Source organism: Microtus ochrogaster, chromosome 22 (assembly GCF_000317375.1).
Source record: "Microtus ochrogaster isolate Prairie Vole_2 chromosome 22, MicOch1.0, whole genome shotgun sequence".
NCBI classification, from domain to species: Eukaryota; Metazoa; Chordata; class Mammalia; order Rodentia; family Cricetidae; genus Microtus; species Microtus ochrogaster.
In genome coordinates this window covers 18,722,169-18,744,805 of record NC_022023.1, presented here as the reverse complement: position 1 = coordinate 18,744,805, position 22,637 = coordinate 18,722,169, and the positions used below count along the sequence as shown (strand labels likewise).

The window sequence follows — 22,637 nt, the reverse complement described above, 5'->3', positions numbered from 1 at the left end:
TGTGTGTATGTGAGTGTGTGTGAGTGTGTGTGTGAGTGTGTGTGATGTGTGTGTTTGTGATGTGTGTATGTGAGTGTGTGTGAGTGTGTGTGTGATGTGTGTGAGTGTGTATGTGAGTGTGTGTGATGTGAGTGTGTGTGAGTGTGTGTGTGAGTGTGTTGTGTGATGTGTGGTGGAGGCACACGTGTGTCACAGCCTGCAGAGGTCAACTTAGAGTCGGTTTACAATAATGTCTGCAAACCTTTTTTTGGGAGAAAGCAATCTTATTTTTAGTACCCAACCAAAACACAAAGTATCCAGAAAGACTCCCACAAAAACTACACAGGATCCACATAAAGCTAGATACTGTACTAAGAAGTTTTAGATCATAATCTGATATGTGGTCCATATCTGAACTGTAACCTTCAAGTGTGAGCTGTGAGGCTGACAGCCCAGTGTATCCCAGCACGTCCCTGGGCTCACCACCTACTGCTGGCATTGATAAGGGACTTTACTGGGTTGAAATTAGCCACACTGCATGTTAAAAACCATGTATGTGCTCCTAAAGGGGGCCCCGACAGCATGGGGACCTTTCTTGGATGCATGAGATCCACCTCTGCTCCTGGTGTGGTTTTGCTCTCTCCCCTGCTCTCCCTGATTCCTGCAGTGCTCATTTACAGGTGAATCTCACAAGCCATGCATTCACCCTGAGCTGCCCACAGCTGACCTTTAATGAAAGCCCTGTTGACTTTGCCTTTCTGCTCCTCGCTGGCAAATCACCTGCGTGAATGGTGACACATTCAACTGCGGGTCCAATCCTGAGTGTTCGGAATACAGCCCTGACTTTCCTTGTGCAGTGAGGAAAGATGGGGATCAGGACATTGTTTCCAGGGCCCTGAAGTATGGCAGACAGGAGTCAGGTAGCTCTCCCTGGTGCCCTTCCCCAAGTCTGTCCCTTTCACCAGCCAGTCCAGCTAAACTGCTTCTTCCCAGCTGGAGGCACATTAATTACTCAGTTCCTAGTTAACACATACTCAGATGGGAGATAGGTTTCTCAGCGAGGTGAGGGTTAGCTTTTAGTGGGACCTTCAATACATGGAGGAAGTCCGAGGCCCTTCTATACAGAACTCATTTCCTCTGTGTGTTTTAGTAAATAAAGTAAATCATGGTCATCTAAATTTTAGAGTAGCCATGTGGGCATAGTGAGAAACTGGCACAAAGGTTAGATGCCCAGGTGTTACAGCTTGGGGCTTTCAAGGAAAAAAAAAGCACTGTTGTTTCTTGACCAGCAGATGGCAGCATAACACAAGATGAGAAGCATGGTATTCTTTCAAGTCAGTCCATGACAAGGAATATACTTTAAACTCAATGGGTTTCAGAGGGGAAGTTATGTGACCAGTGATAATTCATGTACTCCGGTGATTGGTGATGGTGCCAATGTTGTATTGTGATGAACACGGAGGTTATGGCATTGACAGTGATGTGTCTAGGCCGTGACATCTCCAACAATTCGACATAATTCTATGGTCATTCACACACCACTGAATTCAGGGACTTTGCTAGCTACAGTTCCAGGAGGCAGACTTCAAGGGACCCATACTCACCTTGAAGAACAATATGACCCAGAGAAAGCTTATCCAATGCCCTGCCTGTCTCTACCACTTCACCTCCAGAGGGCAGCCTCAGAGAGGCAAATTAGTGGGCTAAGCTCTCTGTTTTGTTTGTTCAAGGACCACAGAGATGCATCAGATAGACTGAGGAAGCATCCTCATAAAGATATAGGCAGAACCTTTCTGATGCTCCGCTGGTTTCTCCCCTGATGCCAAGGCTCCCATTGACCACAGAGCATCCCGGCGCACCTTCTGAAGACTAACACAAGGTAGTTCCATAATAGCCTTGCCCAGAGAAGTTTCCAGAATCAAAGAAAAAGCTCAATGGCCAGGCCACAGATAGTTTCAGAGACCTCAGCACTAAAAGCCGTGGGTCCTTTATTTCCTGATTCAATGGTATAGCCCGTAGTCACTCACATGACTGTCAGCCACTCTCTGGGAGCTTTGCTAAACACAGTTCATGGTCAGAGGAGGGCATGGGCATCCTAGCGAATGACGTGGCACCATGATGGCATGTGACTTTCCGTTCCCTTTCATCAAAGGGTCAAGTTCTCAGGAAAGAAGGCCACATTGGCCACCCGCCACCAAATGTCATCTCATAGTCAGGGGATGAGAGGAGTTTGGGGGTCAGTGCAATACAGATTCAGTCATGGGGGAAATGTAGTGTCTCTAGCAGCCAGGATGGGTGTGAGGACCACTTTATCCTTGGAGCTCATCCTTAGCACATTGGGCTCTCATCTTCCCCATGTTCTCTCCCAAGGGAAGCCCCAGGGACCGTCACTGAGGTCCAGGGAAAGCCCGTGGCCACACACTTACTTATCATTCACAAGTTTCCCGTGCTGGTGGATCTGGTTTTCCATCGTGAAGTTGATGGTGGCCCCGTGCACATGCTCACCGAAAAACACCTTCATTTTAGACTTATATTCTTCATCCTGGAAATACCGGATCATATCAGGGAACCACACCGTCAGGCCATAGTAACTGCAAAAGAGAAGGCAAGAGGTCTGAGAAGCCCCAGGGCTCATGTCTTCAGCAGCAGAATTTGCATCGATGACTTTAATGTAGTAATTCTGTTCATTATTTGAAAATACAAAGTCCATCACATTAACACATCTAAGAGGCAAAAGAAAATAGCATTCTGAAATCCATTTGATTTAAAAACTCATTTGCTATTTAAAAAAAAAACTACCAACAATTATGGACTGATGGACCCTTCTTTAACCTACAACATATTAATTAAAAAGCCAGAATTATAGTTTTAAAAAAAAGGACATATTAAAGGTTTTCCACCTAGTGTGAGGAGCAAGGCAGCATGCTCATCACCACGGACTTAGCAGCTCTTACCCAGCCTGGTCAGATGAGAGAAAGAAAAAGGAACGGGGTTCTGAACAAACAGCTCAGTGGATAAAGCCCTCATCATTGCGCTCCTAAAGGCTGGGGAGACAAGATGGCCCCCCTGGAGAGATACAGTCAGGGAATCCCTAGGGCAAGCTGGCTAGCTAGACCAGACAAATCAGCAAGATCCAGGTTGTGTGGCATCCTGCCTCAGCGAATGAGGTGGGAATAATCTGGGAAGACACTCAACTTTCAATGTCTGGCGTGCACACACACACGCACACGCGCGCACACACACACACACAGTATAAAAACATACCTTCATACACCACATTTACACATGAAACAAACACAGAAATATAGAATTGTAAAAATAGCTCTCTTTTGGAATACTATAGTTTATACCCTAAACCCTAAAATGTCAACTGAAAGCAATAGAAACATTAGACTCACTAAAAAGGGTGCTCTGTTCTATTGATGTCAAGAAAAACACACATGGGGGAGAGCTTACTAGTGTCTAAAAATATTTCTGATGGCTTTATCTCTTTTGACCCTTGAATCACTCATCATTGACAAAACAGTCCCATCGTAAGGTGTCCTGCACACAGGACTAGGCATTGTGGCACTCTTTTTTTTTTAAGATTTATTTATTTATTATGTGTACAGTATACCTTCCATGTGTGCTTGCATGCCAGAAGGGGGCGCCAGGTCTCATTATAGATGGCTGTGAGCCACCATGTGGTTGCTAGGAATTGAACTCAGAACCTCTGGAAGAGCAGCCAGTGCTCTTAACCACTGAGCCATCTCTCCAGCCCCATGTGGCACCCTTTACAAGAGCAAAAATCTGGCACCTTCCAAGAATCTAGAAAGGGGGCCTTGGTTAATGATGGGTGATGGGGTAGTGTGGGGTATGACCCAGACATATCATTCCACTGCAAAGAAGGAAAGTCCAGGTTAGGTAGCACATGCCTGTAATTCCAGCACTTAGGAGGTGGAGGCAGGAGAATCAGGAGTTCAAGGACACTCTCAGCTACATTGTGAATTTCCTGTCAGTCTGGACTACATGGATCCTATCTCAAAACAAGGAAAGAAAAGCAAGGAAGGCAAAAAGAATAGGAGAAAAGAGAGAAGATGGAGAGAAAAGGGAAGGAAGCAAGCAAACAAAACGCTGGTTGATTGGTGTGGATTAATATTCAGAAAATATAACTGAGTACAATGAGCAAATGCAAAATGTTTTCCTTCGAATAAGAAGAAACATCTGCACATTATACATACACATAGACCTGGGAAAGAAGATACATACATACATAGACCATGGGAAACAGTTACATACATAGACCACAGATCATGAGAACATCTACATATATACAGACCTTGGGAAACAGCTACATACATACACAGACCTTGGGAAATGGCTGCATTGCTACATAGATCTTGGAAAGCATCTACATATATACATAGGCCTCAGGAAATAATCTACATATACATACATTTTAGGAAACACTCACATATATACATAGACATTTGGAAATATCTATAGGTATCTGTATGCATTTGCTTACATTTGTTTAAAAAAGGGGAACACTGGAGTGATAAACAGGAAATAAAAGATGATTATATAGTAGAGGCAGAAGGGAGTGGGTGGAAGAGGCGGGAGTGGAGACAAGATTTCCCTAACGTTCCAACTTTTGAAATGTATTACCTGTCCAAGTAAATTAAATTCAACATAAATAAATATAAATGAAGCCCACTTTTTAAATTGCCGTTGAGTTGGCTCTTAGTGCGCACCATATCTGACTTCTGAAATGTTGAAACTTGAGCGTATAAGGGTCACTCTTCCTCTATATTCAAACAGGCTTGAGTCCATCCCTTCCATCCAGGTACTGAATGACGTTAGATTCGCCCATATTCACCCCATAATCAAAGAGATCACTAGAGCCCATTGCTTTTCTGGGGTTAAGGGGGTCATAGGCTGTAGAACAAAGCAATCTCACGGATCTAAGTTTACAATCTTGCTAACTGAGCACTGTGTAGCAGCTACCCTTTGTGCAGACAGCTGAACAGCTCTATGTGCTGTAGTGCCCTCCAGAGCCCCCCTAGGGAGCAAGATGATGCTGTCTGAAGACAAGAACTATCTGGGGTACCAGGCTGCAGTTTAAGACCAGAGCCACTTGCAGCTCTTTGTAATTTGTTTTTCTGTATCATTGGGCACAGGAGGGAAGGAGCTGAAACTTTATTCAGACATCAGGCTTCAGGAAAGTACAGGCATCTTCAGCGTGGGGGTGAATCCAAGTGAGTGAAAACCACCGACAGAACAGTCTCACTTCCTTAGTCAGTAACAGGAAAAAAGACTGCCATCTGTCTACTGAGACAAAAGGAAATATTGGCTCAGGGGTTTCTGAGAAAAGGGCCGTTGGTTTTTAAAAAACCCAGAAGCTCAGTAATTAACAATTATAGCTAACAGTAACAATCAGTTCACAACCGATAACCAGTGCTTACTTGAACTCTGCTAAGGGGCAAAGCATTGGGATTAAGTGGGGAGGGAAAAGAAAAAGAGGAGAAGATGATGATATCAAGGTGATACATGTTACCGTTAGCTTGATTATTTCACGACGCTTTTGTATATTGAAGAATTCAGTTGTACACTCTAAACATTTCCTATTTGCCAGTTATACCTCAGCATGGACGGAAAAGAAAGCTCCAAAGAGTCAGCCTCTCCTTCCTTCAGACTCTTGTTTAGTCCACAGGAAACCTTCAGGCATTCTGCAATCCCAGCAAGACTAGCCCGAGGCTGGACTGCCTCCTCCTCCTGACTGCTCTGAGGATTTTTGTTGGCCTAAGGGAGGTCTCTGTTCACAGAAGCCACTAGACAGGGTTGCTCGTGATGTGTGATCCAAAACATCCACTCTGATGCCAACTGCACTTGGCCAATTTATAAGCCTCCATTAACAAACCAGGCTGCGGAGGGACCGGCGTGAGGTGGAACTTACCTTAATGCCATGGTGAACCAGACCACTGCCAGAATCAGGGTGTTCATTCTGTAGGGTCCCATCACACAGTACAGGGCGTTGTCCCAGACCTAAGACCCATACCCAAGAAGGACAATTAAAGCCAGGGGCTGGCAACAGAGAGAGCATATCCCTCAGACTTGCTAATAAAGTAACTAAGACATCACAGAAGAAGGGGGCAGCCCACCCTCTCCTAAAGGAAGAAGCCTTGTCTACATAACAAGGCAAATCCATTCTTTCTTTCTGGCTAGCCTTAAACATCAACAGTCCTGTAATTTTCCCTCCCCCTTCCCCCAGGAACATTGGATTTGGGTACATGTGACCAAAAGCACACTGAGTTTGGGTTCCAAAGCATTTAGCAACCTGTAGTAGTCAGTTCCACCCCCCCACCCCACCTCCACCACACAACCCATGGGCAGAGTAACACTTTAAATGTTTGTTTACCATAAAGCACGAACCCACTGAGTCTCAGGAGAAGCTAGCTGGCTACCCCACTCAACAACTGGCTTAATCTTTGCCTGAAAGACCCCTGGCAAAACGGAATCACTGTTTATGGTTCCTTCCCCAAATCATTTAAAATCACAGAGTCATTTATTTTTGTCACGTCTTCCTTGCTGTGGGTTACTTAAAGAGAAGTTGCTGGGAAGGAGGAGGCTTGCTTAGGCTGTCAAAACCAGGAAGAACAGCAAGGCAAAGACACCACACTTTAAAGCACTGACATCTCTAGGCACAGGGCAAGTTTGGAGGTGACCTTGCATGGAGCAGACACCTTCCTCGGGGCTGCCTGCTCTCTGTATGTTGCCTTAGTTTAAGGATGCTTATGACATCTTTCTTCTTCACCCACTGAAATAACAGACTCTTATGCATGTTCACAGAGTGTACCTGTTTGAAAATGGTCATGAACCTGACCAGCCAGCGCTGGTACCAAGTGCCGGTTGAACTCTGGATCTCAATGAATTCGTCCATCTGCTTGGGTGTTTTGATGTGAGAAACCTGGAAGACCAAGACAGATGTGGCTATTTCAATGCCATTTCTCTTTGTTTTCTTTTCAATGTTTACTTTAATGCAATTGGCTTTATTGAATTATTTATTATTCAAAAAGCATTTGCCTATCCCCCTAGTTATGATTTTTAATCAAAGATTTGCATGAGATCACATTCTGACTGCAAGCAAAATGAACTAGAATTTTCCCGGCAAATCAGGCCAATCAAGACATTAAGAAATGTTTATTACCGGGATCATAATATGTTGACTGACTGAGATGGTGTTGCCTTAAAATTCACCCTTGTATATGAGTGGGTATAACCATCACAGAAGTTTGGAATACAGCCTGGCAACAGTGTCGGGGAGAGATGCTGCTACTTAAGAAGTTTGAAAAACCCAACAGAATGAGAGGAATCACGGTTGCCATGACATCGCAGCTTCCTTGGTACAGATGAGTTTTGGAGTCAGGTAAAGTGTGTTCCGCTCAAGGACATGAAAAACATGGGAAGCCCCACACAAACAACCCTCACTCACTAAAACAGAGACTTTCAAGAAACATGATCCTTAAACCGACCGTTGGATTGCAGACCCAGTGAGTGCTTAGGAGGTTCCTGACCATGCAAACCACTTTAGTGGAGTTATCCAGATCCACAAGGCTGACATTCCCCCCAAAGTCACAGGACCAGAAGAGGAGTGTGCTCAAAAAACTCAGAAGCAGTTTTATCTGTTCTCTAAGAAAGCATTTGAATAGATAAAAAACAGATCCGAGTTCTCCATCTCTTTCTCCAGCCAATGAACTGAGAGTGTGAAGATGTCTAAGAGAAACACAGATGGAGCTGGGCAACCTTCAGGATGGCCAGACGCCTGCTCAACAATGTGCTGACGATCACATCTGTGCAGTCTGGGCCTCCCGGCTGCACAGCCTTGAAAAATGCTCTTGGTTCTGGGGTTAGCCCGGGAAACTGGGCAAGTGTCATAGGAGTCTTAGCAGAAGGACCCGGTGGGAGCAGATGGAACAGGGCTTCAAATCATCAAATAGCCCCTTTGAAATCACAGCACCAGCTACCGCCGGAGGAGGCCAAAGGGAAAGGGTGCCACCGGGTTAGAAAGCCCCTTAATAAATTGTACTCCGAATCACCAAAGTAGTCACTATGGTGTAAATTTTCTTTGCTTTGCTCCTTTGGGAAATAACACCCTGTTCCCAGTCCTGGAGAGTGGGCGTGTTGATTTGAAGCGCAAGTGCTGTAATTTACAATTAATTAGAACACTCTCTTTGGTGCCACGGAGAACAGCATATGGCCTCTGTTCCTGTTTCTCCTGCAGAACACAAGCTCTTAGCAGAATGCTCCAAGGTCCTGACCCCCCAGGGGTTTGTCTGCAGGGGAAAGCTTCTGGCTGTGGCTGCCTGAACACATGGGAGAGCATAGCAGAGCTGTAAAGCTCGGGTCAGTTGGGGGTGGGCGCTCAGCCTCACAGATTCAGAGCTGACCTTCTTAGGCTGCAGAGTGCACTGTGAGTGCGTAGGGGACACACAGGAACCAGCTGGTGGCCCTGTCCAGTGGGCTGAGTGTGCACCACCTACTGACGGCCAAGGTCAGCCCAGCTGCCTGAGGTCAATTAGCTCTCTGTTTCTTTCTCCCTTTTTCCTTCCCTCCCCTCCACTTCCCCTTTCATTTCCCCTTTCTCCCTCTTCTTTCCCCCTTCTCCTCCCCCTCCCCTTCCTCTTTCGCTTCCTTCTTCCCTCTTTCCATCTTTCTTCTCTTTCCCCCTTCTCTTCTTTCCTTCTGTCCTCCTTCCTTCTTTCCTCTTTCTTGGACTATCTAGTTATTCACTGCAGCAAGCCCATGACCAACAAGGCAGTTTGGAACGTTGAGCTATAACCTTTTAATTGCACTTTCCAATTAGGCAAAAATCACTAAAAGCAGATATGAGGCCTCCAGTCTAGGAAGCAGCATAGGTGTTGGGGTGAGACACAACTCCATCTCAGATGCACAGGCATCTGAGAGCCCGGTGCGTTTCTCTCCGTGGACCTTCTTCCCAGTGTGCTCCCATCCCTGACATAAAGAGTGGTCCTGAAGCAAATGGCTTAGTTTGTACCTTTAGATGTTGGAGTGCTTGCTGCTTATGTCATTGGACTTCCTCGAAGGAGTAGAGAAACTAGCAGAACGCTCCAACATCTCCCCGGGAAAGCTTTCCCCTAAACTCCCACAGCAGCATCCCAACCACCTCAGGGTTGGAGCTGCAGACTCACAAATCTCTTCTGTTCAGATAAAAGTCTAATTGTAAACGTGCCAGAGCTTATCTCTTTGCTCTTTCTCAAGTGAGAATGTGGGATCGCTTTTCTACAAAGGACAGCCAGTCTTAGAAGCCAAGCAAGTTTTTCACAAGTATTCTTACAGAAGCCATAGTCTGGTTGCCCTGGGAGAGGCTTCTGTGTGAAAGGTGACCAAGCATAAGAACACACACACACATGCACACACGCACGCATGCACAGACGTGGGTTGGAAAGGAACTTTTATCATGACACCTCTTAGGAGAGTCCGTAGTTGTGATAAATCATTATCATCAGCTTTTTATTAACATCACTAAATTCACAAACGCTTGGTGCAGGTGGTTGTCTGGATGACCTGTGCTCCACACCAGGTGATGTGGTCCAAACGCCACTGAAGCTGAGCTGGATTCGGAGAGCTGAGGCAGAACAAGTGATGGAAACATCTCCCAGGATGTACCAGGAACTTGTTCTTGCCCAGGCTGTGGGACAGGGCAGGGTGAGGACTGCAGAAATGATGGCATGGACAAGGAGAAAGCCCTAATGCCTGGCTTCTGCAACGGTAGCCCACCTGGGTACCACAGTCCACAGAGAGCGTGTGGTTAGAAGACTGGGAGGGCCATCAACCCTTCACATCTTCATCTGCAGTATTTCCGCTGTTTGTGCTTCGCAATAAACTTTAGTAATGAAGGCATTGGTCACATAAAAGAACAAGGGAAACTATCTAGGAGAACCAACGGAAGTAATGGAAGGGAAGAGAGAAGGGAAGCGAGGAGAAAGGGTGTGTTGCTAATATATACAATATATGTGTTTGTAAACATTTTAAATTAAAAGTAAATTCAAATGCTTATCATTTTTAAATAATTTAGGAGCATCAGAACTGGGCCAACATGCCATTAAGCAGTTTTCTATAAAGATTGTAATGAGGTAATTTATGCAAAATATATGTCATAACATTTTTCATAACTGTTAATATTTTATGATACTCCAAGGCAGGCACTGTTTTGGGTGCTTTGTTTAATCTCCGTAATAACTGTCTTCACAGACACATTGTCTTCCTTTCCCATGAGGGAACCCGTGTGCTACCACGTGCTGCTGTCTGGGAATCCAAAGCTTTAAGCAGCACATTAACAAGGAGACGTTAGGGGATGGGAGTTAGCTGGGTGCTCACGCAGGAGGGCTTCTCGGAGGAAGTGGATTGGAAGTGGATCTGAATGGACCTACTAAGTGCAGGTGTGAAGAGCTGCCTGTAGCAAGACTTGTGTTTGGCTACAAAGTATGGCAAGCAGATGCACAGATCTCTCTGTAAGGAGCCTCTTCATGGAAATGACCACTTCCTGGTTCCTAAACCCAGGCTAACAGCCAGTGGTGATAGGGTGGGGAAAAGACGGGCAGCTTGCTACTTATGGATTTGAAGAGTGACAGCACTCTAATGAGATGTAACTTGAGAATTCATCTCAAGGTTGTATCTAAGCATTTAGAAAAAAAAATATATATATATGTATTGTATGTATGTAATAATAATTAATAAAAAAAAGGCCATGAAATTGAAAGAGAGCAAAGAAGTCTATATGAGAGGGTTTGGAGGGAGGAAAGGGGATGGGTGTGTGTGATTATATTATAATCTCAAAAAATAAAACGAATAATAAAAATTCAATATCAGTTGAGCCAGTAATTTCATTTCTGCAGAGCATGACAGGAAAGGAGCTACATGAATGAGAAGATTCATCACAACGATATTCATAGAAACAAGGCAATAAAGAGTGCAAATGGACCTCTGGCATTATGGGCATGTTGAAAACAGTGTTCCTGCTCTGAGCATTGACATTCATTAAAATGGTGGCATCGTCCATTAAACAGACTATGAGAGGCTAATGGAGGGAAGCGATGGCTCTGAAGACTACGAGGCAGCACTGAAAACGATAGTGCACACTGCCAAATACAACACCCAAATCTTCATGTGTGCTGTTGTTCATAGGAATACAGGTAGTCCTAAATTCACTCATTTTCACTTTGTCTCAGGGGTGACTTTTGCCTGCAGCTGTGTCTCTGTGTGCACCACACGCATGCCTGGAGCTCACAGAAGCCAAAAGAAGGGATCTAATCCCCTACAACTGAAGTTACAGTGAGCTATCATGTGGTTGCTGGAAATGAAACCCCAGTCCTCTGCAAGAACAGCAACTGCTCTTAACCACTGAGCCATCTCTCCAGCCCCATACTTCTGTGTGTGTATGTGTGCATGCTTGCATATGTGCATGCATGCATGTGTGTGTATGAGTGCATGCATATATGTGTATATGAGTGCATGTGTGTGCGTGCGTGCATATGTGTGTATGCATGCATGTGTATGTGCGTGTACATGCATGTGTGTATGAGTGCATGCATGTGTATATGTGTATGAGTTCATGCATATGTGTGTGCATGCATGTGTACATGTGTGTGCGTGCACGTGTATGTGTGTGTATGAGTGCATGCATGTGTGTGAGTTCATGCATATATGTGTGTGAGTGCACATGTATGTATGTGTGCATCCATGCGTACGTGTGTGTATGAGTGCATGTGTACGTGTGTGTGCATCCATGCATATGTGTATATGAGTGCACATGTATGTGTGTATAAATGCATGCACATGCATGTGTGCACGTGCATGCGTACATGTGTGTGAGTGCATGTGTATGTGTGTTCATGCATGCATATGTGCATATGAGTGTGTGTATGTGTGTGTTCATGCATGCATATGTGCGTATGAGTGCGTGTATGTGTGTGTTCATGCATGCATATGTGTGCGTGAGTGCATGTATGTGTGTGCTCATGCATGCATGCGTATGTGCATGAGTGCATGCATACATGTGAACAGCAGAGGATAACTCCCAGTAGTCAGTTTTCTCACGCCACCTTGTGGGATCCAAGGGTTCCACTCGAGTCATCGGGCTGTATGCAAGCGCCTCTACCCATGGAACCATTTTGCCATCTTGCCTGCCCTAGTTAGTTTTTCTTTCTGTTAAAATTTTCTAATAGCATTACCTAAGGAAAAATCTAGAAAGACAGCCACTAAAGTGCGAAGACGATGCTGAGGAGATGCTAGTCAATAGAGTGTTTGTTGCACACACATGAGGACATGAGTGTGACTCCCCAGAGCCCACAGTAAGAAAACTGTGTGTGCCCTTATCATCCCAGTGCTAAGGAGGTAAAAATCAGGTGGAGACTGTTGTTTGCTGACCGTCGAGCCTAAACTGCTTGTCGAGATCCATTTGTGTTTAGACACAAATAAACAAACAAAGCAAGGTGGAAAGTGGCGAGGAAGACAGCCGAGGTTGACCTCTGGCCTCCACATGTACCCACATAGCCATACATACATGTGCACCTCCCCCCCCACATATATACATGCAAAATACAAAGAATACACATATATACATGCAAAATACAAAGAATAACTCTAATGAAGAGATCTTCCAGGTATAAACATGATAGAAATATTCAACGAATACTCTTCTTTCAACAAAGTTGATGTTCCATGCAACACACAGTGACAAAGTGCCTCGCTGGTCCAGGCTAGCACACTCACCGTGAACACTTTCTCAGGGGTCCCCTTAGCCCGCATGTTGGTGTCATGGACTTGCTTGAGAATCATCCAGGCTTCATCATGTTTGCCCATCTGAAAATCCAAAGATAGGGACACGAAAGTTCATGGCTGCATATGCCTTCTTTTTGTTGGGATGGGAAGCCCTACACCCCTAAACAGAGCACTGGGTCTGGAGCATTGGACATGGACCCATTAGCCATAGGGGACAATGATGGCACCCTACAGCAAGTCCCCAACCTGTGTGGGGAAGACAACCAGGTTGTGACTTCAAGGGGTAAATGGTACATGTTATTATCATTTACCAAAGAGCTCACTAGGGCCACACGGGTGGGGGGGGCAGCTTGTGAAAATGTGAAGGATCTCTCCTATTCAGGACTCTGTGAGGAGGTGACCTAGGAGCTGTCCCTCCTACCCTGAGAGAGTGTCCCTTCCTGTTTCACCGTGAGATTCAACCCCTGGCCTGTCACTGTCACTCAGAGGAAGGGCGCCAGATTTAGCGATAAGCAAGGTCATAAACAAGGGCAAGTGTGCAGCGAGCGATGGGAAGAGAACACGCAGCTGGGGACTGAGTGACTAAGGCCAGGGCTCCCGCAGCCGCTGGAGACCAGGCTGCTTGAGACTCACCTCCAGCAGAAACCTGGGGCTTTCCGGCATGAACTTCAGTGCCACCAGGGACAGGGTGCAGGGCAGAGCACAGACGATGACGAACACTCTCCAGCTGTGGAAATGGTAGTTGGTCCCCATGCTGAAGCCCCAGCCTGGAAAGGAGCAAAAGGTGTGTGGAACAGGCTTCCCCGCGGTAGATGAAACAGAAGAACTAGACTCAAGGACACGCAAGCCTTTTGGAAGAAGCTGCCAAAAAATGTCGGCTCCCCGGTGGTCTGGGATGAACTGGAAGTCTGCATCTTGACAAACCCTGAGCCCTGGGCCTACCTGGCACTTACAGAACCTTATATAAATGTACAAATAGAAAAAAAACAAGGTCTCTCTGTTGAAGAGAGAAAAAGGATTCTATGAGCCAGGGAGGGGGTGGTCAAGGTCATGACAGGGGAATCCATAGAGACAGCTGACCTGAACTTGTGGGAGCTCATGGACTCTGGACTGATTGCTAGGCAGTCCGCAGGAAACTGACCCAAGCTCACTGCATGTGTGTGATAGTTATGTAGCTTGGTCTGTTTGTGGGACTCCTAGCAGTGGGATCAGGACCTGTCCCTGGCGCTTGAGCTGGCTTTTAGGAACCCATTCCTCATGCTGGGCTGCCTGGCAGGGGGAGGAGCTTGGTCCTGCCTCTGCTTGCCACACTGCTTCGCTGACTCCCACGGGAGACCTGCCCCTTTCTGAGTGGAGATGGAGGAGGAGATGATGGGGGATGAGAGTTGGGGGAAGGGGATGGGAGCAGAGGAGGGAGGGGAAACTGTGGGAGGTAGGTAAAATAAATAAAAAAATTTAATAAGAATTTAAAAAAGAAAAAGGAGACAAAGAAAAACAACATCCATCAAACATGGGTTGCATGCTTATAATCTCAATATTCAGGTGACTGAATATTCAATATACAGGAGAATTACTGTAAGTCCAAGGTCAGCCTGGGCTACACAGTGAGACTTTATCTAAAAGAGAGAATCAGCATCCATGTCTTATTTTTACCTCTATCTTTTATTTTTCTTTGATAGGGTCTCATACAGCTCAACTTAGCCTGGAACTCACTACGTAGTTAGTCAAGGATCACCTTGAACACCTTTATCTAAACTATTTATTTTTATTTTAAGTCCATGAGTGTTTTGCCTGCATCTATGTGTGTACAGCACATGCAAACCTAGCACCTAAGGAGGTCAGAAGAAGGTATCAGATACCCTGGAGTTACAGATGGTTGTGAACCACTAGGTGGGTGCTGAGAATCCAAACCTGGTCTTAACCACTGAGCCATCTCTCCATCTCTAACCATGAACTTCTGATCCTCCTGCCTCTGCCTCCCAAATACTGGGATCACAGGCATACACCACCATACCCAGCTTATGTAGTGCTGGGGATAGATTCAGGCCCTTGTACACACTGGACAAACACTGTCCTAACGAAGCTACATTCTCAGCCCTGTATGGACATTGGATTTTGAGTGAACAAGCTGTTAACTGAAGATACCCTACTGGCACACCACCACAAACAGTGGCCTAGAAGGCATTCTCGCTGGACGCCCTTCTCCCTAGTGAGCAAGGAGCCCTATACCACGTGGTAGACACACCCCACAGACCAGCATGGTGTAAAGGGCCACTCTTGTCTTGATTACAGGTATCTAGTGGGTCTGCGTGCCCAGAGCGTGATCTGGCAGGAGCGGGAGAGGGATATGGGAATTCAGGAGACCCTGATGGCATCAATCCAGAGCTTGGTGCCTCAGGAGTCAGGGTTCCTCCCACCAGCTCCAGGTGACCCCGGTGAGAAGTGGAAAGTCCCGACATGACTGTGTATGTTATCCAAAGCAACCATTCTCCTCCATTCAGATGACCCTCCTACCATGGGAACAGGAGGTGAGTGGGTCCTGTCAGCTGTTGTTGTACAAAGTGTTGCTAGATTCTTCTTCAGAGGCTACCTTCAGAAAGCATTTCAGAGGACTTATTAGCGTGTTCATGCTCATCACATGAAGCTCTGGGTTTCATTGTGACATTTTCATTCAAGCATCCGGTACTCTATATTCATATCCCAATATCCCATCATGTGCCCCTCCCTATGATCCCTTCTCTTCCCAAAGTGTCCCCTTCTACATTCATGTCACACGTACATAGTTAAATCGAGCCTGTACATATGAAATAAAACAGGTAATATTTGTCTGAGTCTGGCTTGCTTTAATGATGATCCATTCTCTTGCAAAGGACACAATTCTGTTCTTCCTCACGGCTGAATGAGCCTTTATTCTGTATCTACACCACATTTGCTTTATCCGTTCTGCTGCTGATGAACATACAGGATGGTTCCATACTTCAGCTACCGTAAATTGTGCTGTAGTAAATCCAGATGTGCACCCACCTCTGCAGGATGCTAACTTAGATTCCTCTGGGCAGACATCTAGGAAAGGTATAACTGAATCATAGGAGATCCCTAGTTTTATTTTGCCTTTTTTTTTTTGAGGGCAGAAACTCTGCTGTGATTTCCATTGTGGCTGTGCTAGTTTACCCAAGCACTAATTTTTAATGTCTTCGTGATGAACCAACTCCCCACTTTTAAGGAGCAGCAATATAGCACAATGGGAAGAGGAGCTTGGACTATGTAGTCACATAGGTCAGAGTTCAAATCCTGACCATGTCTTATCTTAATGGATCTTCACTGCGACGGAATGCAGGCAGTGGTCTCCTGCAAGTTTGCTATGCATGCTCATTACTGACAATCCATAATAACTCACCTATTTCAAGACTAGAGTCAACATTTTCAGAATTAACTATGTGACATTTAGTGTCATAGTCTCTGGATAAAATGGATGGATTACTTTTGAAAAGCAAAGACTCTGGTAACAATACCCCCTGGGGCTTATCTAAAAACAGCCCAATCAGTGTTTTAATAGATAAGGCCTGAGAAATAAATACACCCACTCCTAACATTTAGAAGGCAGTAGCTACTTGGATACAAAACTTGTAGTTCTTTAGTTTAAAACGAACACTTGATGGCTGGCTCGGGTAGTGGGAGGCTTATTATCTTAAGATTTTTATGCATCATGGTTCAAGTTGTTTCTCCACAGTAGACTTTGAACCTGCATCTGCTGTGCTGCAAACTTTCCTACTTGATACACACCTAAAAGAATAGCGAAGCAGGAGTCCAGGTGCTGAGATGTGGCCCCTTAGGCACATTTGACTACAAGAAGGGCACCCATGCCTCACTCAGTACACCCATAGAGCAAGGGCACCCACACTTCATCCAGTGTAACCCTTAGAGCTAGGGCACCCACACTTCACCCAGTGCACCCCATAGACCGAGGGCACACACACCTCATCCAGTGCGCCCCATAGAGCAAGGGCACCCACAATTCATCGAGTGTATTCCATAGGGTGAAGCCTTATTATCTTTGCATAGCTTGGTCTCTTCTTGTCTCACTGGGGTTGGTTCGTTCATGTTATTTTTAATTAAAAAGCCTTTACTTCTCCTGGGAGTAACACTAGCCAAGGGAAGATAAAACCATAGCAGTATGTCTACATTCGCTGCGCAGGTCCAAACCCAGTTCTGGCATCATTAGAAGCAAAGTTGGTGACAACTTTCCCGGACTGAAATGGAAGACCAGGAAAGATGGACAGACATTGGTATGTTTATACAGCATCCTCCATCAGAAAGACTTTTTTCTTCATTATGTGCGAAATATCCCCTCGCACTTCTGTGACCCATTAGGCACATCTTTGGGGCCTTAAATAGAATAGAATTCAGGGATGAACTGCTTCCAAATATATGGAACAATATTAATTTAGAGGCGGGGAGTGTTCTGCTGGCTGATCTTTCAGCTTGCCCTACTTTTTTGTGTCAGGATTTCACAAACATCTGGCGGGGATGATTTCAATGAGAGCCACTCTTCCATCATATACCCATTTGGTTTTAGTTTTTCCTGGGCTGTCCCCATACGTTCTCAAACAATAACAACAACAACAAAAGACTCTGAGTTTTATCATTTCCTCTCTCAGTGAACTGGTTGCCCAAATTTCGAGAGCCAAGACTCCCATCATTCATTCTTACAGAAGCAACTAAATGGTTTATACAAGCAGTGCATATGTGAGCATCAGTCTCTTTCCTGGAGCCACCCTTCGCATTGGTTAGACAACTGATGTCTCAAGCATATCGAGAAACACCATCAAATATCTGTTCACTGCCCATCAGACATCTGGTCCTGGTAAAATGATGCTTAAAGTATATAATTGCTTTTGTTGTATTCTGATTCTACCAGTCCATGTTTCTCAAATAGTTTCCTCTAAGTCATTGCTGGCTTTGATTAAACATCGACTTTCTTTTTTTTTTCTGTTTTTATTTTTTTTTGTTTTTTTTCTTATTTATTTATTTATTAAAGATTTGTGCCTCCCCGCCACCATCTCCCATTTCCCTCCCCCTCCCCCCATCAAGTCCTCCTCCCTCATCAGCCCAAAGAGCAATCAGGGTTCCCTGCCCTGTGGGAAGTCCAAGGACCACCCACCTCCATCCAGGTCTAGTAAGGTGAGCATCCAAACAAACATTGACTTTCAAACTGGAGTATAAAAGTCACAGATTGCGTACAGGCATATGAATAAAGAAGGTGCCCATTTATTTGAGGTGTAGTATTTAGCCCCAAGAGCTGCTATCAACCAGTAGTGACCAGATAGCGCCCATAGGGTCCCTCATGTGGCCTCTCATTTGCTCTCCACCTCAATTTTTCACTAAAGTCTTAAAAATGAGACCTTTAGTGGTGCATGTCTGTGATCCTAGCAGTTAGGAGACAGAAGCAGGAGGGCTGCCACACGTTCAAGTACAGCCAGGGCCACAAAGTAAAATCCTGTCTTAAAGCAACAACAACAAAAGAAACCAGGCATTCAGGGTGTGTGTGTGTGTGTGTGTGTGTGTGTGTGTGTGTGTGTGTGTGTGTGTGAAGATTCATAAACTTGTGCAGGTGGTAATGATCACTGCAGCTCACCTCTTCTTACAGCGTCCATTCCTGCCCTCTCTTCCCCACTTCTCCCACTGTGTGGCAGACACATGACATGGGTGAGACCAAGGCCCCAGCCATTCCATGGGTGAGGAAGGAAGTACTTCTCGTCCATCTAGGACCTGCATCTTCCAGTGTACAGCAACCGGTTGAGAGGAGAACAGGTTTTACGCTGATCCAATCAGAGGAAGCCACGGCCTCTCTGCTCCCTGTCTGAGTTGAGGACACGCTTCCTTTGCCCGTGTCCTCTGTAAACAGATGGGTTATAACGGTGACTGCTTCCAGGAAAAAAAAGCTGGCTCCAGCACTAAGGTCACCTGGACAATCTTCTCCACACTGTGTGCACCCTGGGAGTCACTGTCCTGCGGGCTGTGGGGAGTGTGCCGTGAGTTCTTATCACGTCTCTCTCCTGTGTTGTGAGTGACAGACCCAGGGCTGCAAAGATGGGGTTGCGTGGCCCAGACTGCACAGTACCACTGATGTTACCCAGATTTTATTCAGATTGTTTCAGAGTGAATCCTTATTTTTTTTTTATTCAGATTTGCCCCCAACCAAAATGTTTTCCAGTTAAGTTCCCGTAAATGAGGAAATCGTTCTGCGATGTGTTAGCACATTTAGGTCAGTTAGCAGAGGGAGTGGTGTTATAGAAAGGATAGTGGCTAAAATCAATAAAGAAATAAAAATAATTCTAATTCTCAGAACCATATAAGCTAGTTGGTGGGAAATTAACATATGCATCTGGCGAAGGATAGAAAGGCCTCCATTAGGCGTAAGCAATTTCATACCTAAAGTCATGGAAAACGACCTAATGGAAGAATTGCCAGAAAACTCCTCTTTTCTTCACTAGACCTATCCCTAACTTTCCTTGCTTCTAATGATATGAGATTGAGTAGGCTCTCAAATAGTAAAAATGGGCACAACTGCCTGATACTCCCAAACCCCTTTCTTCTATTTCGAGACTCCCAGCTGGCCTGTGTTTCCCAGTACCCATTGCAGTTGCATTTGTTACACCACAGATATGGGGACAATGGGATGTGAGGAGGGTTGGCACCCTCCATTTCCTGATCGGCCCTGAAAATCCTGCACAGAACTTCCCATGATCCTCAAGGTTGAGGAGCTACCTTCCGCGTCCCTGTGACAGAATAAGGGAGAAAGCTTTGATTCTGGCTCGCAGATCAAAACTCAAAGTGCAGGCTATAACCTCCTAGCCTGCCCCGTGGACCTGTGTCTATCAGCTGGAGTCCATGACCAGAGAGCTCACAATCTTACTAAACAGCAGCCCCAGCTGAGGTCTAACGGTTCAGACCACATGAGCCCGTGACGGGCATTGAACACTGAAGCCGTAACACGCTGCCAGTCTTCTGCGAGAGAGGGCAGAACTGCGAGATGTGAGCCCCCAAACTGCAGATACAGCACCGCCACCTGCCAACCAGAAACATCAGCCTGACATGGGAGGAGGCAACTTCTACTGTGCTAAACCACGGAAATTTCAGGGTCTATCAGTTTCTCACAGTACTGCACCCAATACTGCCCCCAGCTAACACGGCAGCATCGTCAACCTTGCAACTGCTTCTCACTAAGATGCTCATCAGCCTCCCCGAGCTCAGCACACACAGCAGAGACCGATTTAAAACAAGAAAACAACTCATAGAGAAGAGTTTCTGGACAGTGCCTCCCTACTGCTCTGTAGGAATTCCACAACCTGCAGAGCCCCAACTTATCAAACAACAGTTGGGGGAAAAAATAGCTTTCGAAGGATGCTAGTGACATTACCAGAATACTCAAAAGGGCTCATAAAATTCAAAACTGCTGTTTCTCCCCCCATTTAACTCTCAGCAAAACTGTGAGTAAAGTTAATGTTGCCAGGTCTCTGCTGAGATTGCAGTTTTTTTTACTCATTGGGGATAATAAAAATTTTCCCTGACTTAACAAATGACTGTGAACTGCTTCACCTCTGTGGACAAACAAGAATGACATCAGGCATGAAAGTGGAGTATTTCAGCATAGAGTCAGCATACAAACATCAACCCACAATAGTCAACAGTGCCACCATGTCCCGATAACAAGCTTATGAAGAAGGAATCTTTTTAATCCCATTCATGATAGTTTCAAAAATATCTATTGCTAAACTTAGCACAGGAGACCAATGGCCTTTACTGGGAAAACTTAAAGAATCTGAAGGTGGTATTAGACGAAAAGATTGGCCTGCTCACAGATGGGTGGAATTGATGTCATTAAAATGACTGTTACCAAAAATAATCTGCAGATTCAGTTTTGTCTCAATTAAAATCCCAATGATAGTCTACATGGAACTAAAAAAAAAAAAGTCTTAAAATTCACAAACTACCCAGAAGAAGCAAAGTAGTATCCTAATACCTGAGTTCAAACTATACAACAGAGCCACAGTGACAAAGCATAGGCTGGCAAAAAAAACCAAACATGTAAACTAATAAAAATAGAATAAAAAACTCAAAAACAATCCAACCCATCTACAGCAACCTGGATTTTTTTTTTTTTGGCAAATATGTCAAAAGCATGCTTCGGTAGAAAGACAGCCTTTTAAACAAATTGTGCTTGGAAAACTCGATTTCCACAGTTTTCTTCTAGAGGCTTGAGCTACACCTCTCAACCCGAACATAAGTCAATTCAAAATGGATCAAAGACTTCAACGAAACACATAAAGCTTCCAGAGAAAAACAGGTAAAATATTTGAAGATGTGGGCACAGGCAAGGGGTTCCTGAAAAGGACTCTGCCAACACAGGAAACAATTCTAAGAACTGACAGATGAGTTACACAAAATTAAAAAAAAAAGTTTTGGCACAACAAAAGGAAAATACTACCAAATAAAAGAGGCCACCTACAGAATAAAAGTCTCTTTTTTTACTACACATCATACAGGGAATTCATATTCAGGGTATATATAGAACTACAATGATTAAGCATCCAGTTAAGTAATCATCAACAAACCCAAATCATCCAGTTAACTAATGGGCTGAATGGATTGTTCTTAAAAGAAGAAAAAATGGCCAATAAGTACCAGAAAATGTGTTCAACGTCCTCGGCCATCAAGGAAACACAAATTAAAATCTCTCTGAGATTCAAGAAAAAAAAATGTTGACAATGGTGTAGGCAAAGAGTAATCCTGATTCATGGATGATGGAAATGTTACTGTGAATGCCTATTATAGAAATCAGGATTGAATTTGCTTCAAACACTAATAGAACTACCATATGGCTCATCTCTCCTAGTCCTGGATACACACCCAAAGGACTCCACCTAGGCATACCACGGACACACTTGTACATCCATGTTATCACTACAATATCCACAATAGCCAGGAAATGGAATCAACCTACGTCCATCAACAGATGAATGGATGAAGACAGCGTAGAATGCATATACAACAGCAATTATGTATTCATAAAGAAAAATAATAACATTCACAGGGGAATTGGTATAAATATAAATTTTTGCATTAAGTGAAACAAGTCAGAAACATAAAGAACTCATATTTTCTCTTATAGGCTGAACACACACCCTGAAATATATATACAAGTAACATTACTTGGACTGAAAAGGTTGTATCCATATAGTTAGAAACATGTACATGTAATAACAATTAAAGAAAAAGAAGTCATGAATTTGAGAGACGGCAAGTGGGTACATGGAAGGGGTTAAGGAGGGAAGAGAAGGGGAAATAATGCAACTATAATATCAAAAAATTAAAAGTAAAATAGAAAAAAGGTGACTAGAGAAAAGTAAATGTGTGTGCATGTGTGTTTATGTGTGTGTACATATGTTTGTATGCGTATGTGTGTGTGCATGTCCTTACATGCATGTGTGTATGCTTGTATGTATGTGGATCATGAGAAGGGAAGAAAAGCTCTTGAAGGAGGCAGAGAACTGTAGAAAGCACTAGAATCCATGTGATGGTAAATTGGGGTGGGGCACTAACTAGGGGGCAGGAACCAGCCAGCAGAAGGAAAAGGGACAGGGGAGGGAATTAACAAGAACAAGGACAATAACGCCTAAGTATGAAGATGCCGTAAGGTCACCCATTGTTCTATATGCCAACTCAAAATCTAAAAAGAAAGGAAGAAAACAGAACGTGCACAAGAAGTGGGCAACACCTTAAGGACTACCAGCCTCCCAGCCTTACTCTCTCAGGTGTGTAACCTTGGGCAAGTCAGCCATTTCTATCAACTTTGCTTTTTTTTACATTTGTCATCT

The 22,637-nt window shown here is 44.7% G+C and overlaps 1 protein-coding gene across 4 annotated transcripts in view; it reads right to left on the bottom strand.

The window, feature by feature from the left end:
• Sv2b (synaptic vesicle glycoprotein 2B) overlaps positions 1-22,637 on the bottom strand; it is a 153,242-nt gene that overhangs the window by 20,340 nt on the left and 110,265 nt on the right. For all 4 annotated transcript variants that reach the window (XM_026784292.1, XM_026784291.1, XM_005357752.3 and 1 more), the window contains 5 exons: positions 13,393-13,526; positions 12,751-12,840; positions 6,815-6,925; positions 5,915-6,003; positions 2,406-2,570 (listed from right to left, as the gene is read on the bottom strand). In XM_026784292.1, the coding sequence (XP_026640093.1) occupies positions 2,406-2,570; positions 5,915-6,003; positions 6,815-6,925; positions 12,751-12,840; positions 13,393-13,526 (589 nt within the window). The remainder of the gene's footprint in view (positions 1-2,405; positions 2,571-5,914; positions 6,004-6,814; positions 6,926-12,750; positions 12,841-13,392; positions 13,527-22,637) is intronic.